This window comes from Rana temporaria, chromosome 2 (genome assembly GCF_905171775.1).
Source record: "Rana temporaria chromosome 2, aRanTem1.1, whole genome shotgun sequence".
NCBI lineage: Eukaryota > Metazoa > Chordata > Amphibia > Anura > Ranidae > Rana > Rana temporaria.
The window spans coordinates 116,369,120-116,389,182 of record NC_053490.1 but is presented as its reverse complement, the minus strand read 5'-3'; the positions used below and the strand labels follow the sequence as shown (position 1 = coordinate 116,389,182).

The following is a 20,063-nucleotide window of genomic DNA, read 5'->3' as shown; positions in this document are numbered from 1 at the left end:
TGCTCTCTTTTTGGCTCGTCGAGTTTCTCGACAGTTTCCTCGACGAAAATGTACACACGACCGGTTTCCTCGGCAAAAAATATCTCCCAGCAAGTTTCTTGCTGTTTTTTGCCGAGAAACTCGGTCGTGTGTACGAGGCCTGAGGCTCAGGACTCAGGCCTGTGTACACTCGACGAGCCAAAAAGAGAGCAAGTTCTCTATTTCCTCGACGGGAATGGAGAAACTTGCCTTGTTGAGTTCCTCGACAGCCTGACAAGGAACTCGACGAGGAAAACGATGTGTTTCGCCCGTTGAGTTCCTCGGTCGTGTGTACGAGGCTTCACAAGGCTTTTCCATATCTCAAACATAGGAAAGCAATACATATTTGAAATAAGCAAAATAGTTTAAATGGGCACTAATACACACCTCAGAAGGAATTAGCTACATATGGCTTCATTTGTTAACACAAACTTGGCAGGCCAGTATTAGATTGGAACTTAACAGTGGCCCTGGAATGTTCCTTTTGTAAATCAAGCCAAGGCCAGCACATTATAGTACTGAGGGCCACAGTAATAATGTGAATAGGCTGGAATTAATTTCTATCATTTTAGATTTTATTATTGAGTTAGAGCAGACAACTGAACATTATATGTCACCAACATTCTCAGACACAGCAGCTTTTCAGGCAAATGGCAGAACTTCTAGACTTGCAAATAAAAACTAAAAAAAATGTTTTCTAGGAAAAGACAATATGTACTGTAAATCTAAATAAAAGGAAAGTACAGTGCATTAAAAAAAAGTATTCATAACCCTTAACATTGTCTACATTTTGTCATGTTAAAACCAAAAAAGTAAATGTATTTTATTGGGATTTTATATAATAATAGACAAACACAAAGTGGAAGGAAAATTATAAATGGTTTTCAAAAATAAAAATAAATAACTGAAAAGTGTGGCGGGCATTTGTATTCAGCCCTCAATACTTTGTAGAACCACCTTTCACTGCAATTACAGCAAGTTTTTGGGGTATGTCTGTACCAGCTTTGCACATCTACAGAGTGACATTTTTGCTCATTCTTCTTTGTTCTTTCAAAGTAGCTCAAGCTCTGTCAGATTGGATGGAGAGCATCTGTAAACAGTAATTTTCAAGTCTTGCCATAGATGCTCAATTGGATTTAGGTCTGGATTCTGACTGGGTCATTCTAACGAATGAATATGCTTTGATCTAAACCATTCTTATTGTAGCTCTGGCTGTATGTTTAGGGCTGTTGTCCTATTGGGAGGTAAACCTCCACCCCAGTCTCAAGTCTTTTGCAGATTCCAACAGGTTTTATTCTAAGATTGCCCTGTATTTGGCTCCACCCATCTTCCTATTAACTGTTACCAGCTTTCCTGTACCTGCTGAAGAAAATCATCCCCACAACATGATGCTGCCACCATCATGTTTCACGGTGGGGATGGTGTGTTCAGGATAGCTTCTTGCAAACTGCAAACTGGACTTCTTATGGCTTTCTTTCAACAATGACTTTTTTCATTTCACTCTTTCATAAGGGCCAGATTTGTGGAGTGCATAACTAATAGTTGTCCTGTTGACAGATTCTCCCACTTGAGCTCCTCCAGGGTTACCATGGGCCTCTTGGCTGCTTGTCTGATTAATGCTCACTTTGCCCATCCTCTCAGTCCAGGTGGATGGCCATGTCTTGGTAGGTTTTGCAGTCGTGTCATACTCTTTCCATTTGGAATGTGCAGAGCTTCATTAAATGTTCAAAGCTTGGGATTTTATTTTTAACCTAACCCTGCTTTATACTTCTCCACAACTTTATCCCTGACCTGTCTGGTGTGTTCCTTGGCCTTCATAGTGGCGTTTGTTCACTAAGGTTCTCTAACAAACCTCTGAGGGCTTCACAGAACAGCTGTATTTATACTGAGATTAAATTACACAGAGATGGACTCTATTTACTAATTAGGTGACTTCTGAAGGCAATTGGTTCTGCTAGATTTTAGTTAGTGGTGTGTGGAAAATTTTAAGGGGTATGATACTTTTTTAAAGCGGTGGTTCACCCTGCAGAACAACATTTCAGCATAAAAATCCGGCATAGTAGCGCGAGCTACACTATGCCGGTCTTAATTTTTTTATCCCCGTACTCACGGTTATATCGTACATAGACGATTCCGTCTGCCGCGGGGAATGGGCGTTCCTAGCAAGAGGGAGGGTGATTGACGGCCGGCTCTGGCACGTCACGCTCCCCGAAGACAGCCGGAGTAGGTCTCGGCTCTTCACGGCGCCTGCGCACAGGCTATGCGCAGGCGCCGTCAAGAGCCAAGCCTATTTCGGCTATTTCCGGAGAAGCGTGACGTGCCAGGGCCGGCCGTCAATCACCTTCCCTCTCCATAGGAACGCCCATTCCCCGTAATCTTCTATGTACGATATAACAGTGAGTACGGGGATAAAAAAATACAGACAGGCATACTGTAGCTCGCGCTACTATGCCGAATTTAATGCTAGAGGGAAAACATTTTTTTTTTTTTTTTTATATAGGGTGAACCCCCGCTTTAAGGCACTGTATGTGTATTGGGCACTGTATGTATATGGTTATTGTTTACAGCTCTGCTTAGAAAAGAACACAATGCACAGTATGCCTATATGATTAATTGAGTGTGAGGTCACTGACTCTAGGGGTCACAAATTACACTGTTGCTTAAAAATTATAAAAATGGGTGTGATGACACTCTAGAACTCTATAACATACACAACCATTTACCATTGCACCATCAATCATATTACTTTTTCTGATAAGGTATATGGAATAGTAGTATTGCTCACTGATAAAATGGTAGTAATTCCAAGCAGAAATTGGAGTGGGAAAATAATTTAAATATATATTTATATATATTTTATATATCCATGTATATGCCTTTTTATCCATAATTCTCTTTAGAGTCTTGTGATTGAACCCCTTCCAAACTGCTTAGACAGGACAAACACTCTTTTCTAGCTTGAATCCAAAGCTTCCTGCTTCCTGGATTACCTTCCTCTTAACTGGCCATTGCTGATTATGCCAATTCATTGTTAAATGAGCAAGCAACAGGGGGGAGAGCACAGGGAGGCTGGATTGCTACTACAGTATATTACAGGCCTGATTGATGTATGTAAATCACAAATCTGAACAAAATTTTAATTCAACGGACAAGCAAAATAGTAAACATGTATTTCTGCTTGGAGCTCATTCCATCATTAAGGCTGGGTTCACACTTATGTGAATTGGATGCAAATCAAATTCTCATTACAGGAGACTGTGACCGGTGTATTGTCACATTCTGCTGCCTATCGTAGAATGCTGCGGAAGTCACGTGGCGGCCAACTGCGCATGCGCGATGCGTTCCAACCGCAAGTGCGATGCGTTCCAATGGATTCACAACAGCACACACCAGTGAAACCTCGGTCTGCATCCAGGCTCTTTCCTTAACATCCCAGTGGATTGGAGGATGTTAAAAAAAGAGCCAGGAGGCCAAGCGAGCGGAGCGCGCTGTCCGAGCGAAGCAAGGACGTGAGGCCGACTGTCCACTTTTCTCTAAATCCACGTCGCCCTGAATGCCGGGTTCGCTGGTGTGTACTGTCGTAAATCTATTGGAACGCATCGCACTTGCGTTTGGAACGCATAGCGCATGCGCAGTTGACCGCCACGTGACTTCCGCAGCATTCTACGATAGGCAGCAGACTGTGACACTACACCGGCTCTCCATGGAGTCGGTTCACACAGCTCCAGGACAGCCGTGGTCCACACTAGAAAAGGGTACTGTGTGACTTTGACTCTGTTTCAGGTCCGAATATAGGCCGCAGCTAGTGTGAACCCAGCCTAAAGGTAAGCCCATGATTGTTTGGCCATTACCTGTAATTAATTATAGATTAAAAGAGATGTAGACCAGCTATATTTAAAGACTTGGCTCGAAAATCCTAAAAACAATACGTAAAACCTTGGTTTGCGAGCATAATTTGATCCAGAAACATTGTAAGCTTGTAATCCAAAGCACTTGTATATCCAATTTTTTTTTTTTACAGGGTATAAAAGAGAAGAGAGGCACCTCTAATGCCGCGTACACACGATCATTTTTCAGCATGAAAAAAAAACGTTGTTTTTCAGCATGTCCAAAAAACTACGTTTTCCGAACTTCATCATTAAAACGAAGTTGCCTACACACCATCGTTTTTTAAAAATGATCTAGAAAAGCACGGTGATGTACAACACGTACAACGGCACTATAAAGGGGAAGTTCCATTCGCCTTTGGGCTGCTTTAGCTGATTTTGTGTTAGTAAAAGACGATTCACGATTTTCTGTCTGTTACAGCGTGATGAATGTGCTTACTCCATTATGAACGGTAGTTTTACCAGAACGAGCACTCTCATCTCATAACTTGCTTCTGAGCATGCACAGGTTTTTTACGTAGTTTTAGCCCACACACGATCATTTTTTATAACCCGAAAAAAAGGACATTGTTTAAAACGACGTTAAAAAATGCAGCATGTTCGATTTTTTTTTTTTTTTTCGTTTTTCAGAACCTGAAGAATGATGTGAAGCCCACACACAATCATTTTAAATTACGTTTTTGAAACGTTTTTTTCATGCCGAAAAATATTGTGTGTACGCGGCAATAAGTGTAAGCAATAAGCAATAAGTGTAGCAATAAGTTGCTAAATGTTGTATCTTCATTAAATGTAACCATATTGCTACACTTAGAGGCTCCTCTTCTTTTTTATACTCAGTTGTGACATGACGGTACTCTTATATCAAGACATCGCTTGTATATCAAGGCAAAATTTATTAAAACATTTTTCTTGTCTTGCAAAACGCTCTTAAACCAAGTTACTCTCAAACCAAGGTTTTACTGTATCTAGAACATTTAGCACTGTGAAGAATAGAATACTTACGCCATCATAATAACGCTGAAATCTAACCAATTCCATGGATCCCGCAAAAATGTAAAACTATCTATACAAAAACCTCTTGCAATCATTTTTACAAGTGATTCAAATGTATAAATTCCAGTAAAGGTGTACCTGTGAAAAAAAAACAAAAAAACATTAAGTTTGACATTCCCAGGTATAATGGTATAATACATTACCACAGCTGGTATATTGATTATAATTTAATTTTGGTATACATAGTATTATATTTCTTTATACTTTAAAGACACCTGAGATGGTGTTTTTCAAAGGTGTTACTTCTAGATGTGACATTTAAATGATATTTAGGCTAAATTGTATTGCATCAAAACAAAAGAAGCATGTGCATATCTTTTGCAGGTTGCTTGCCAAATGACAGTGGTATGCTTTGTAGGAGAGCTGGAAATCAAGGACCCAACTGCCAGACAAGACTATGATCTAGTTGACCTGTCGTATGTCACTATACACCTTTTTACTTGAGAGGTGCCCCATGGAACTGCTGAACTGTACAACGTATACATCTCTTAAGCCTAGTACACATGGGCCGAATGTCGGATGGCATCGCCTGGTTCAACAGAAAACAGCCGGCATTCAGCCCAAGTGTACGGCAGCCGGTCCTAACAATTCAATGTTAGCACAGCTCCTAATCAGCTGGTGGGGGGCTGTCCCCCTGTCAGCACACAATAGCACAGCAGGGAAGATCGATGTACTAACATCAGGCTGTTAGTACAATGGCTCCAACCTGAGCCACTGGGTTGAAGGAAAAAAAAATAGTAGTGTGTACGAGGCTTTAGTCTCAAATGCCTGGTGCATTTGTGATCAGATGGTGTCTCTGACCTGTGAGGGGTTCTTAATCAGACTGATGTCTAACTGCACCACACCACTGTCAGCAACAAGAGATACACTAAGCTGCTAAGGTATAAGTGAATCTTTAAGGATAAGATTACCATTCTATACAAGAAAGTTTCTTACACATAGCTAATGTAAGTGTGCAAGTAAGTAGTCCTTGGCCTCTTGTACACCGATGCCTAAAAAATAATGCTTTTAGGCATGCAGGTGTTTTCTTTTTACTGATGTAAATGCAGCCCATTGTTATTAATGTGCTTGTACACACAGGCATGTAAATATGTGCTGCGTATAAATCAGTAAGAGATATGCAAACACGCATTTGTGCATGTGTGCAAAAATCACATGAATATGCACATTTACTATACTGTCCATCCTTGCGTTTATGCAGGAATTTTCTGCCATGAATCTGATGTTCAGACATCAGCACTGTGTATGTGTTATGTTTAAAATAGAAACTAATTTGCACTGAAAGAATTATGCCAATACAATACTCTCCAACATATTTTAGACTAGAGGTAGACCGATATGGGTTTTTCTCTGGCCAATGCCGATGCCAATATTTAGAAACTGGGGCGGCCGATGGCCGATATATGATGGCGATTTTTGTGGCCGATATTTTATGCGGATTTAAAAAACAACCTCATCCACTTCACTCCTTCCTACTTACTCCTGTCACTCTACAGGGGTGGGCAATTATTTTTTCGATGGGGCCACATGAGAAACAAAAAAATATTTTGGAGGGCCGGGCCAAAAGGCTAAACTCAATACTGCATAAAATCAATTGTATTTCTTTATAAAAAGCAGTAAATATCATTGTTGGACAACTGGTACAAGTACTTGTTATAGACATGGCACAGGAGGGGGACAGAGGCTGGGGACATGGCACAGGAGGGGGACAGAGGCTGGGGACATGGCACAGGAGGGGGACAGAGGCTGGGGACATGACACAGGAGGGGGACAGAGGCTGGGGACATGACACAGGAGGGGGACAGAGGCTGGGGACATGGCACAGGAGGGGGACAGAGGCTGGGGACATGGCACAGGAGGGGGACAGAGGCTGGAGACATGGCACAGGAGGGGGACAGAGGCTGGGGACATGGCACAGGAGGGGGACAGAGGCTGGGGACATGGCACAGGAGGGGGACAGAGGCTGGGGACATGACACAGAAGGGGGACAGAGGCTGGGGACATGACACAGGAGGGGGACAGAGGCTGGGGACATGACACAAGAGGGGGACAGAGGCTGGGGACATGACACAGGAGGGGGACAGAGGCTGGGGACATGACACAGGAGGGGGACAGAGGCTGGGGACATGACACAGGAGGGGAACAGAGGCTGGGGACATGGCACAGGAGGGGGACAGAGGCTGGGGACATGGCACAGGAGGGGGACAGAGGCTGGGGACATGACACAGGAGGGGGACAGAGGCTGGGGACATGACACAGGAGGGGGACAGAGGCTGGGGACATGACACAGGAGGGGGACAGAGGCTGGGGACATGACACAAGAGGGGGACAGAGGCTGGGGACATGACACAGGAGGGGGACAGACGCTGGGGACATGACACAGGAGGGGGACAGACGCTGGGGACATGACACAGGAGGGGGACAGACGCTGGGGACATGACACAGAAGGGGGACAGACGCTGGGGACATGACACAGGAGGGGGACAGACGCTGGGGACATGACACAGGAGGGGGACAGACGCTGGGGACATGGCACAGGAGGGGGACAGACGCTGGGGACATGACACAGGAGGGGGACAGAGGCTGGGGACAGGCAGCCACTGTTTAATCAATAACAATTGATTAAACAGTGGCTGCATGTGATGGCACAGTGGCTGCGTGTGATGGCACAGTGGTTGCGTTTGATGGGCACAGTGGCGACAATTGATGGCACAGTGGCTGCGTGTGATGGGCACAGTGGCAACAATTGATGGCACAGTGACTGCGTGTGTTGGCACAGTGGCTGCATTTGATGGGCACAGTGGCTGCATGTGATTGGCACAGTGGCTGCGTTTGATGGGCAGAGTGGCTGCGTGTTATTGGCACAGTGGCTGCGTGTGATTGGCACAGTGGCTGCGTTTGATGGGCACAGTGGCTGCATGTGATTGGCACAGTGGCTGCGTGTGATTGGCACAGTGGCTGCGTGTGATTGGCACAGTGGCTGCATGTGATTGGCACAGTGGCTGCGTTTGGGAACAGTGGCAACAATTGATTGCACAGTGGCTCCGTGTGATTGGCACAGTGGCTGCGTGTGATTGGCACAGTGGCGACAATTTATGGTGGCACAGTGGCTGCGTGTGTTGGCACAAGTGGCTGCATGTGTTAGCACAGTGGCTGCGTGTGATGGGCACAGTGGCGACAATTGATGGCACAGTGGCTGCCATTAATGTTTTTTTTTTAGTCAGAGACGGCGAACGTGGCTAAAAATAACACAATTTTTTTTTTTTAAACTGACATTTATTTATTAAAAAAATGATCATCACCTCACCTCAGTAGGCCTCCCCCCCCTCCCCAATACAGTAATTTCATTATTTAAGGAGTGTTTTCTTACTTTTTTTACACTGACTACTTGCTTGCAGACAGCACTAGGCACTGTAGGACTAGGCACTGGCAGGCTGAGGAGGCTCCTCGTGACTTGTCCTTCTTGCAAGCGCCGACAGACACACGGCTCCCCGCGCAGAGACGAGTCCTCCCTCTCTCACCTCGTGACCTCGCCTCCGGTGTGACGTCACGCGGCGCACGCCACTGAAATGAACCGGTGTATTACCAAGCTAGTTCCACCGTCTGGGAAGTTCCACACCCGATTGCGCATGCGCAGTAATCGGCTACGGAAATAGCGGAACGCAACAGCTGATCGTCAGCTGTTAATGCGCTCGGCGGAGACACACTCGCGGACACATTGAGTGCGCGCTCGGCGGACACGCTGGGCGACACGAGTGCGCGCTCGGCGGACACGCTGGAAGACACACTCCCAGACACATTGAGTGTGCGCTCGACGGACACGCTGGGCGGCACTCGCACGGGTTGGCGGGGAATAAGACGCACCATGTTGAAAATAACTTGGCGGCAAAATTATTAAAACTAATATAACCAATCCAAAAAAATATTACATGTTCAATCTCGTTCACTGTCACATTCCTCCCCTTCCTGCCCACCTGCCAATCAATCAAAAAAATATTACATGTTCAATCTTACATTCAATCTTCCTGCTGAGCAGCAGCGTGCACCTAGCATCGGCGGCGTGTGTGGGAAGTCATCGGGAGCGAGCGCATCTACAAATCAAGAACAGCTGTTCCCCCTCGGCTGTTTCCGTCGGCTTCTCGTACGCCTGCGCACTGCTCGGGGAACAAATACCACAGCTGGAACCAGCACGGCAGATCACCGGCCCTGCCTACTGTTATCACCGCGGCGGGGAACATTACAGACAGCGTTCGTTTGAACAGCTGTTTTCCCCGCCGCGCATAGACATTCCCCCTTGGACGGATCTGTCCAATCGCGAGCAAGGGGGAGTGTCTATGTGACTCCACCTTGCTCGCGATTGGACAGATCCGTCCAAGGGGGAGTGTCTATGCGCGGCGGGGAAAACAGCTGTTCAAACGAACGCTGTCTGTAATGTTCCCCGCCGCGGTGATTAACGTGGCAGCGGCGGGGGGGGGGCCGGATTAAAAGGTCCGCCGGGCCGTATACGGCCCGCGGGCCGTAGTTTGCCCAGGTCTGCTCTAGCACACACTTAATGTCCTCAGTACAGATGGCACTGGTTGGCACTGGTTGGTGGCACTGGTTTGGAACTGGCAGGTGGCACTGGTTTGGAACTGACAGATGGCACTGGTTTGGAACTGACAGATGGCACTATTGGCACTAGCAGGTGGCACTGGTTTGAAACTGACAGATGGCACTGGTTTGGAACTGACAGATGGCACTGGCAGGTGGCACTGGCTGGCACTGGTTGGCATTGGCAGGTGGCACTGGTTTCGAACTGGCAAATGGCACTATTGGCACTGGCAGGTGGCACTGACAGATGGCACTGATTGGCACTAGCAGGTGGCACTGGTTTGGAACTGACAGATGGCACTAGTTTGGGACAGATGGCACTGGCAGGTGGCACTGATTGGCAGTGGCACTGGCAATTGGAACTGGTTAGCACTGGCAGGTGGCACTGATTGGCAGTGGCATTGGTAGGCACTGGCGTGTGGCACTGGCTGGCAGTGGCAGGTGATACTGGCTGGCAGTGGCGGGTGACACTGGCTGGCAGTGGTTGGCACTGGCGGGTGGCACTGAGAGATGGCACTGATTGGCACTGGCTGGTGGCACTGATTGGCAGTGGCACTGGCATGTTTCACACTAAGCCGAGTGTAACTGTGTGAAACTAACAGAGAGGAGAGAGAGAGGAGCTGTCAGCACATTGTCGGGGGTGGGCAGGACCCATCAGCTAAATTACACCAGCCAATGATTGTACTGCTTTAGAAAGGGGGCAGGGCCACATACACGTAGCGGCCTGCCCAGATACCATCCCATTGGCTGGTGCAATATAGCTGCTGGGTCCTGCCCACCCCGGCCGTGTCCCAACCACCCGGACATCGAGCTGACAGATCCTCTCTCTCCTCTCTGTTACTTGTCAGTTTCACACTCAGTGTGGCGCTTGATGCTGCCAGAGCCGCTGAGTGTGGAGAAGGGAGGACTAACGGTGGTCAGTGTAAAATATCAGCCTAATTTTGATAATAATCGGCCAATACGATTTATCAGAAATGGCCAAATATCGGCCGATATATCGGTCTACCTCTATTTTAGATACCCGTGGTCATATGCAATAGTTTGATTTTTTTAAAAAGATATATAAAATATAATTAGATGATAGCAAATCTGGCAACAAAAACACTAAGCACATTTTTTTAAATGGCTTGTATACATAAAAAGCAGGGTCATGCTAGGATGTATCTCCTTGTATGTTATAAACTCTGCTTCACTTTGTGAACATACAGCTGCCAAAGCACACATCCTACATGCAGTAATTAAAATAGAAATAAATGAATAAAACATGTACTTACTCCACTTGTTTAGACCATTCTGGGGGATTACTAAAAGTCATGAATACGCAGTTGGTCAAAATAGTGCACATAATGATCATGCTAAATACTGTATACTGAGGTTAAGGAAGCATATGGTGTGTATTCATTCAAAAGAAAAATTACATTACATCAAAAACACATTTTAATTAACATTCCATTTTTTTTTAATTCAAGATTAAAGAAGATCTATGCCATACATAAAAAATTCAACTGAGAAGGAAATATGTCACAAAGGCCCGGATTCAGAGAGATCTGCCTATCTCTCGGCGGGCGTAACGTATCTCAGATACGTTACGCCACCGTAAATTAGGGCGCAAGTTCCGTATTCAGAAAGAACTTGCACCCTAAGTTACGGCGACGTAACGTATGTGGTCCGGCGTAAGCCCGCCTAATTCAAATGTGGATGATGTGGGCGTGTTTTATTGAAATTTAGTGTGACCCCATGTATTTGCGCCGTGAAAGAATCCCAGTGCGCATGCTCAAAATTACGCCGCAAATCGTCAATGCTTTAGACGTGAACGTAACTTATGTACAGCCCTATTCGCGAATGACTTACGCAAACGACGTAAAATTTTCAAAATCTGACGCGGGAATAACGTCCATACTTAACATAGGATACCCCTCATATAGCAGGGGTAACTTTACGCCGGAAAAAGCCTAACGTAAAAAAATGCACCGGGCGGACGTACGTTTCTGAATCGGCGTATCTACCTAATTTGCATATTCCTTGCGTAAGTATACGGAAGCGCCACCTAGCGGCCAGCGTAAATATGCAGCCTAAGATACGACGGTGTAAGATACTTACGCCGGTCGGATCTCAGGGAAATCTATGCGTATCTATGCGATTCTATGAATCAGGCGCATAGATACGACCCCGCAGCTCAGAGTTACGATGGCGTATCCGGAGATACGCCGTTGTAACTGGTATCTGAATCCGGGCCAAAGAGATCCCAAATACTTATCTTTCTACTTGTATCCCCTCTGTAGTTATTCACAGGACCAACTACTCATGTAACCTTGGCAAAACTGAAAAGGTATGTTTGGCAGAGCTGGTAACTCAGCAGTTGCATAGTTAGTCAAATTGAAAAAGGACACAGTCCATCTAGGTCAACTTCCAGGGGAAAAAAAATTGAAATCCTCCATATATAATCCTAGACCAACAGATGATCCAGAGGAAGGCAAAAAAAACAAGAACAAATAAAAGCATGATCCAATATGTTCTAGCAGTGGAAAAAAAAAAGTCTTTCTTGATCCCCCAGGAAGCAATCAGATATTCCCTGGATTAACAACCTCTGGTGTTATAACTATAAATGCTAGTATCTAGTTATATTTAGTGCGTTTATGAATGCATCCAGCTCTTTTTCAAACAATATAAGCTGGCCAGAACTAGTTCTTGACTGAAGAATGAATATTTATCTGTAGCAACCATCTGACCAATGCCTTAGTACTAGTCATACAATTTGTTAACCACTTAACCCCCGGACCATATTGCTGGTCAAAGACCAGAGCACTTTTTGCTATTCGGCACTGCGTCGCTTTAACTGACAATTGCGCGGTCGTGCGACGTAGCTCCCAAACAAAATTGGCGTCCTTTTTTTCCCACAAATAGAGCTTTTTTTTGGTGATATTTGATCACCTCTGCGGTTTTTAGTTTTTGCGCAATAAACAAAAATAGAGCGACAATTTTGAAAAAAAATTATATGTTTTACTTATTGCTATAATAAATATCCCCCAAAAATATATAAAAAAAAATTTTTTTTCCTCAGTTTAGGCCGATACATATTCTTCTACATATTTTTCGTAAAAAAAATTGCAATAAGCATTTATTGATTGGTTTGCGCAAAAGTTATAGCGTTTACAAAATAGGGGGTAGTTTTATGGCATTTTTATTATTTATTTTTTACTAGTAATGGCGGCGATCAGCGATTTTTTTCGGTACTGCGACATTATGGCGGACACTTCGGACACTTTTGACACATTTTTGGGACCATTGGCATTTTTATAGCGATCAGTGCTATAAAAATGCATTGGATTACTATAAAAATGCCACTGGCAGGGAAGGGGTTAACACTAGGGGGCGGGGAAGGGGTTAAGTATGTTCCCTGGGTGTGTTCCAACTGTAGGGGGGTGGCCTCACCAGGGGAAATGACTGATCACTGTTCATACATTGTATGAACAGAAGGTCAGGCATTTCTCCCCTGACAGGACCGGGAGCTGGGTGTTTACACACACAGCTCCCGGTCCTCACTCTGAAACGAGCAATCGCGGGTGCTTGGTGGCAATCGCGCCTGCCGGGCACGCGCACAGGAGTCAGGGATGAGAACGCGCCCCTAGTGGCCGCTGCAAGAGCCAACGTATAGCTACGGGCTATCTCGCACAGGGGAGCCGACCTGCTGCCGTATAACTGCGGCGGCCGGTCGGCAAGTAGTTGATGAAATGTTTTCCTTCCTTTCATGGGATTCAAGAAAGAAAAAATTTGAGATCACTCTTTACTATGGCCCGATGGAGCAGAATCTGTCAAGTGGATCACTCAGCTGATCCCCGATGAGCAGGCAGATGACAGGTTCATGTCTGCTCTGCTATGCAGACGGACACAGACACAGCCCACTGCTCTCTATGGGGCGATCTGATCCAATCCGCCGGAAGGATAATGAACGTATCTCAATCCGTCTGTTTTTAGCGGATGGGATCGTTTCGGATGCCGGCGGGTGTCAGGGGACACATGTCCGCTGACATACGCCGCTCCATAGAGAACAATAGTTCCGATCGGGTCTGCGTGAAAATTAGACAGGCAGACCCGATCAGTCTGCTGGTGTGAAAGGGGCCCAAATGTTAAGAAGCCTTACAGAGAATTTTTATGTAAAAGTTACAGATACAGTTTAAAGTCTACAATCTGGTTAAACATTTGCTGATCAGTTTATATCATATCCACATTTAAAGATGTGGCTTTCTCCTTAATGGGGATTGGGGCAAAATGATTTGCACACATTCACGTGGCCCTGAATACAGGATGCAACGAGACCTATTATGGAAGTTTTCCTTATCTAGAAGCATAGGGATGTGTACAGCACATTGATAAAAAGGACAGCAAAATATTAGCTATTAGACAACCATAGGACTGCTTTTAATTATTTTCCTTTTAATTGTTACACTCTTACTTTAAGTGAATATTAAATATTTAAATCAATAGCATGTAATGTGCTAATTATCATACGAAGAATTAAAACAAAAGCTTTGGTCTAGCCACAAAGATCCTGAAAGATTAGAGGATTATAACAGTAATGGCAAAATGAACAATACAGAGTAAAATGCAGACATTTATTCATACTGGCTGAAAATTTATTGGTAAATAATGGCATTATACTAAGTATTCATTACTAAATTGCTTAATTTACCTTAGTGCAGACCTTCTTCACTTACCTCATCCTTCGATTTTGCTTTTAAATGTCCTTATTTCTTCTGAGAAATCCTCACTTCCTGTTCTTCTGTCTGTAACTCCACACAGTAATTCCAGGCTTTCTCCCTGGTGTGGAGTGTCGTGCTCGCCCCCTCCCTTGGGCTACAGGAGAGTCAGGACACTCTCTACGTTGCAGATAGTCTAAATAAATGTCGCTCCTTCTCTCCTTTCACTCTCTCCCCACACACTAGGTCCAGCCCCTTGTCAAAGCACTCAGGCCTCGTACACAGGACCGAGTTTCTCAGCAAAAACCAGCAAGAACCTTGCTGGGAGATCTTTTTTTTGCAGAGGAAACCGGTCGTGTGTACATTTTCGTTGAGGAAACTGTCGAAAAACTCTACGAGCCAAAAAGAGAGCATGTTCTCTATTTCCTTGATGGAAAATGGAGAAAATTGGCTTGTCGAGTTCCTCGACAGCCTAACAGGGAACTCGACGAGGAAAACGATGTGTTTTGCCCGTCGAGTTTCTTGGTCGTATGTACGAGGCTTCATTGGTCGTGCCAGAGGAGGTACCTACATACTTGAATTCCCCCCTGCGAACTAAATTAATGTATCCAAATCGATGGAGAACATATAACTCGCGGCTGAACCTCTAACGTCCGGACTAGTGCTGTGTCTATGTTGTTATTTGTGAGTCCTGTTAGTCATGTATGTCCATGGCAATCAATTTCTATAGGATTCCATTTTTAAAAAGGTTTTTTTCATAACTGCATTTTTAAATATGTCATTTTTGATATTGGAATAAAATTATTTTTGTATTATTTCCGATTAGATCATTACTTGTTGCTAAAGGTAACCCCTTTCAATTAGCCTTTCCTTAGGCTATTCCCCTCCCCCTTTCCACCCTATTTTTAGATAGAGAAAGGAGCTGCGTGTTAGTGGGTGTCCTCGCTCTCCTGTAGTCCAAGGAAGGGGGCGAGCATGACAATCCACACCAGGGAGAAAGCCTTGCATTACTGTGTGGAGTTACAGACAGAAGAACAGGAAGTGAGGATTTCTCGGAAGAAATAAGGACATTTAAAAGAAAAATGGAAGGATGAGGTAAGTGAAGGAGGACTGCACTAAGGTAAATGAGGCTATTTAGGGGGGAAAAAATTACCTTTACAACCCATTTAAGCCAAAGTAGCTGGAAAAAGGGTGTGAAAATTGGTGCTAAAATATTTATTCATTTTTTGTTTTATCTGTTTGCTTGAGGTGCAGACAATGTCAGTGGATATCACAAATATGATTTGGAGTCATGGATGTAGCCTATCCTCTTGCCGCTCCTATACACAGTATACAATAATTGGGCCATCATGGGTCTGTTACTTGCAGAACTCTGGACACTAAAATAAATTCATTATCATTCAGTTTTTATCATAAAGAATTATTCAGCACATACTAGCGTTTTTCATTAGCTGGTGGTATGACTGGAATAAAGGTCATATTTACAGACGGTTCATATGGGGCAGTGTTCTGTGAACAGGTACTTGAAGCCAGACTGCATGTCCAGTTCTGGACAGTGAATGAGTTCAGGTAGACTATGAATGATCCTTAGAGAGTACCGCATTCCTATTCCTATAATGACAGTTAGTTATAGTACACAATAGCAGGCTACAAAAAAAACATGCATGAAGCACTTGTCTAAGAAAAGGGAACAACATAAGTACAGCCTTTCAGCTCGTCTAATGGATTTTTTGCGGGAACTGTAGCCATTTTTTCTAGTTCAGGAAGGGTTACAATGTTAGATTTTTATAGATTTATTCGATTTTTATATGAGGAAATCCCACCTTTGACAGCTGGAGTTTCCTTACCTCCTCGGATAGTGAGATAACAACAATAAAAACCTTAACCCCTCCCTATGCCATCCAAAACCATAACATGCCGGTTGAAGTTGCACTTTAATATTTATTTAAAAGGTAAAACAAACCTAGCCCAAATCCCATTTTATAAAAGGATATGAATGTATCAAAATTTTAATAGCTATCCTCCTTAATAGGTTAAAAGGACTTAAAATATACATTGCAGGCGCGGCACTAAATCTGAAGATTGTTTTTCCTTTGTTTAATACTATAAAGGTCTGCGGAAAAAGAGAGAGAGCGAGAGAGAGAGAGGCATAGGTTAGGAAATTATAACAAAAATAATACGGTTTTAATTTTTGCAGTGTGCAATATATTAGCACAAAATTTCTCCCTACCCCTTATTTACAAACCATAAAAAAGCCAGTTGGCTCAACAACTCATTTTGTATTACCCAGTTAGTCTAAAGTGTTCTGCAAACCAGATTATATATATTGTTCATTGCTATACTATGTACGATACATATCATGGAGTATTGCTATATATCTGCAGTCCCAAGATGTTTATGTTTACCCTTAATGTCAACTTCCAGTCTATGAGAAATGGAAAACATAGAATTAAATAGGCCATATTATGTCTTATCATATGTGCCTTGCGATGGATCAGAGGGCCTATACCCACAACTTACCACAACGTAGAGTGCCGCAGGTCTTTTCACTCCTGCAGTGTCCCTCATTCTAAGGTTCAAATGTCGGGAGGTATGCATTATGCTTCCAACCTCACAGATGTACAGGAAGCAGATTATTGTTATTATTAAAGTAAAAGGATTTATATAGTGCCAACAGTTTACGCCGTGTGATGGACGTGAAAATAAAATGAATATTTTACTAGTGTTAGAATCACTTAAATGTTGCTTTTCTTATATTCTTATATATTGTTTTTATATTCCTTATACTGTTTATTTGTTTCATACGCATTATGCATATGTATGTATGGGAATGATCAATACTGCTTATTTTCCTTGATAAGATTTGTCAAATATGTTTTTTAAAGTATATTTCAACTTGGATGGATATACAAAAGGGATAAAGGAAAAGTTCATCTTCCATTTTCTCCTTCTGCTTCTCATCTTTCGAATGTGTGCTCCAGCCCATCCCCCTACTACATTCCTAACGTGGACTTTAACCTTCCCTCCCCCTTCTTTTCACTGATCTCCTGAAAGCTTGGAAGAAAACTTGTCTGCTTTACTGAGAGAACTTTTTATGACACATGGATTTTCAAGAAGAACATGGAATAGGAAAGACCCCTATATGAACTGTTTTGTAAATAAGGACTTTCATTCCTTGCCCCCTTGCTCACAGACAAGCTCTTTCCCTAGCTCATATCACCGTCTGAAATAAAGATGGCTCCTGGACTTTGAAATGTGCCATGTGCTACAGACGTCACAGGGAGGGAGGAGGGTATAGTGGGTGAATGGGAGGGATCGGTGGGTGTGTCTGTATAATGTGAACCAATCAATGCATGTTTTGTGATTTTATGCTTTTAATAAAGCTGTGGGGGCCATTGCTCAGGCCCTCTCTTGGCTGTTAAACGTTGGAAGGTGAGCATGTGAAATCTTTTTGTCTGGATTGCATGCTCTCATTAATTTGAATCAGGCGGTAGAATGGGTTCCTCCCTGAGAAATTGTGTCAGGAAAATATTTAGTCCACATCAGCCGCATTTTACAATAAGGGGGACAGTACATGGAGCTTACAATCTAAAGGTTCCACAGACATAGCAGGGTGTAAAACCCAAGCATACAATGAAACACAGAAGCTCAGAGAAAACCATGAAACTACTAGATGCTAGTCTTTCACCAATTTGTTAGACTTAAATGGATTGTAAGGCTTTGTTTTTTAAAAAAAATAACAAATGTCATACTAGCCTCCACAGTTAGTTTTGCACCAAGTGGCCCCAATCCTCGACTTCAGATTCCAGACTATGCCCCCCCCCCCCCGGCGCCTGCATTATTTGATTTGTTTGACAGCAGTAGGAGCCAATGGCTGCGCTGCTATCAATCTATCCAATCAAGAGCTGAGACAACGGGCAGAGGGGAAGAGCGCGTCACCAGCGGAGAAATACAGGATTCAGGTAACTGAAAAGGTGGGGGTTGGGGGTCAGTGACAGAAGATTTTTCACCTTAATGCATGGGATGGAAACATGAGGGTTTACAACCCCTTTAAGGCTAGGTACACACTTGTGTGGGTGAGCGAATTACACCTGTTCCTGCAACCACCCACCGCCAAAAGGCACAGCTCTTTTACAGACATTTTTTGCAGAAAATCCCATGGTGCAACCATAGGTAATATGGTTGAGGTTGTAAAAAGGTGCAAGACCCTTTTTCATGCGTATCCCACAGATGCAGCAGCCTATTCAACTGAATGGGCTGTGCCTGTGAAAACGAGTTCTGCACCAAATGCATAGGTGTGAACCAACCCTTAGACCCCTTTCACACTGGGGCCGCTGCTCGTTTTCAGCTGTGTTTTTGGCCGCTAGTGGGGCGCTTTTAAAGCCCAAAGAAGGGGTTAAAAACTCCTGTGTTGCGGCACTTCCAAAGTGCTTTTCAGGTGCTGCTTGCAGGACTTTTTTTCCCCGTCCCACAAGCGCACTGCATGAGTGTGAAAAGTCACACTGGAATTATTAGAAGGTGGTTTTCAGGCACTTAGCAGAGGCTATTTCCAGCGCTAAAGCACCTGAAAACCACCCCACAGATTCTAACTGTGGGGGAAGGGGACTGACTGGGGGAGGTGACCGATCTGTGTCCCTATGTACAAGGGACACAGCATCGGTCTCCCCTCCCTGACAGGACGTGGATCTCTGTGTTTACACGCAGAGATCCACGGTCCTGCTCAGTTACTGGGCAATCGCGGGTGGCCGGCGGCCATCGCCGGTGACAGGCACGCGCATCGGGTTCCCAGTAACGAGGCGGGTGCACGACGCTGGCAGTGCGCGCACGCCCCCTAGTGGCTCTGCAAGACGAGGACGTCATATGATGTCCTGTCAGAACAACAGAGCTATCGTGCCGCCGTCAATTGACGGCGGCCAGTAGTAGAGTGGTTAAAGCAAGATGCTAAGGAAAAGGCAGAACTCCACATTGCTCATCGGCAGGAGACAGGATCTACATCAGCTAAGCTTACAGCATGATCTTCTAGATCCTCTCACTTCGGGAGATCAGCATTAAGTGACAAGCTTATAGAAGCTACAAAAGTGTAACATGTCTTGCTAGAAAAGAAGCTGAAAAAGAAGCACTGATGGAAGCTCAAACCAAAACTTCTAGCAAAAGAGATACAAGCTCAGATTTAATTTAAAGAGTCATAGATGCAGGTTTAAATGAAAATTCAATGGGGAGAGATGGAAGCACACATGGAAACCCAAATTAGAAATCCCCAAATGTTAAGGCCCCTTTCACACTGGGGCGTTTTCCGGGTGTTATTCAAGCGTTTTTCAGGTGCTTTGGTGTTAAAAAAAGCCCGTAAAGTGCCTAAAAGAAGCCTCAGCTGCAATCCCAATGTGAAAGACCGGGTGCTTTCAGAGCCCTTTCACACTGCCAGCGCCCGAAAAAACGCTGGTAAAGCACCGCTAAGACCCTAACGTTTTAGGGCGTTTTTGCAGTGCCTCAGTGTGAAAGGGCAAGGCGTTTTTACAGCGCTTTCAATTCATTTCAATGGAGAGGGGCGTTTTTGGAGCGTTTTTTTCAGTGCCCAAAAGCTGCTCCAAAGATGCTGCTTGCAGGACTCAGTGTGAAAGGGTCCATTGAGATGCATGGAGAGTGTTTTATGAGCGTTTTAATAGCACTATTTTTAACGCTAAAACGCTGTAAAAACGACTCAGTGTCAAAGGGGTCTAAAGGAAGAAGCAGCCACACTCGCAAAGTTGAAAGTCCTCAAAAAAGCAATGTGAGAATTTTGTGTCCCACCAGCTTTTTCTGCTATTGCTAAGTATTGCAT

At 44.3% G+C, this 20,063-nt stretch overlaps 1 protein-coding gene across 1 annotated transcript in view; it reads right to left on the bottom strand.

Annotated features, from left to right (window-relative positions):
* Positions 1–20,063, bottom strand: part of SCN8A (sodium voltage-gated channel alpha subunit 8) — a 251,372-nt gene that overhangs the window by 134,215 nt on the left and 97,094 nt on the right. Inside the window, exons 3-5 of the mRNA XM_040340817.1 lie at positions 16,240–16,358; positions 10,823–10,912; positions 4,908–5,036 (exon numbers count right to left, since the gene is read on the bottom strand). Of these exons, the coding sequence (XP_040196751.1) occupies positions 4,908–5,036; positions 10,823–10,912; positions 16,240–16,358 (338 nt within the window). The remainder of the gene's footprint in view (positions 1–4,907; positions 5,037–10,822; positions 10,913–16,239; positions 16,359–20,063) is intronic.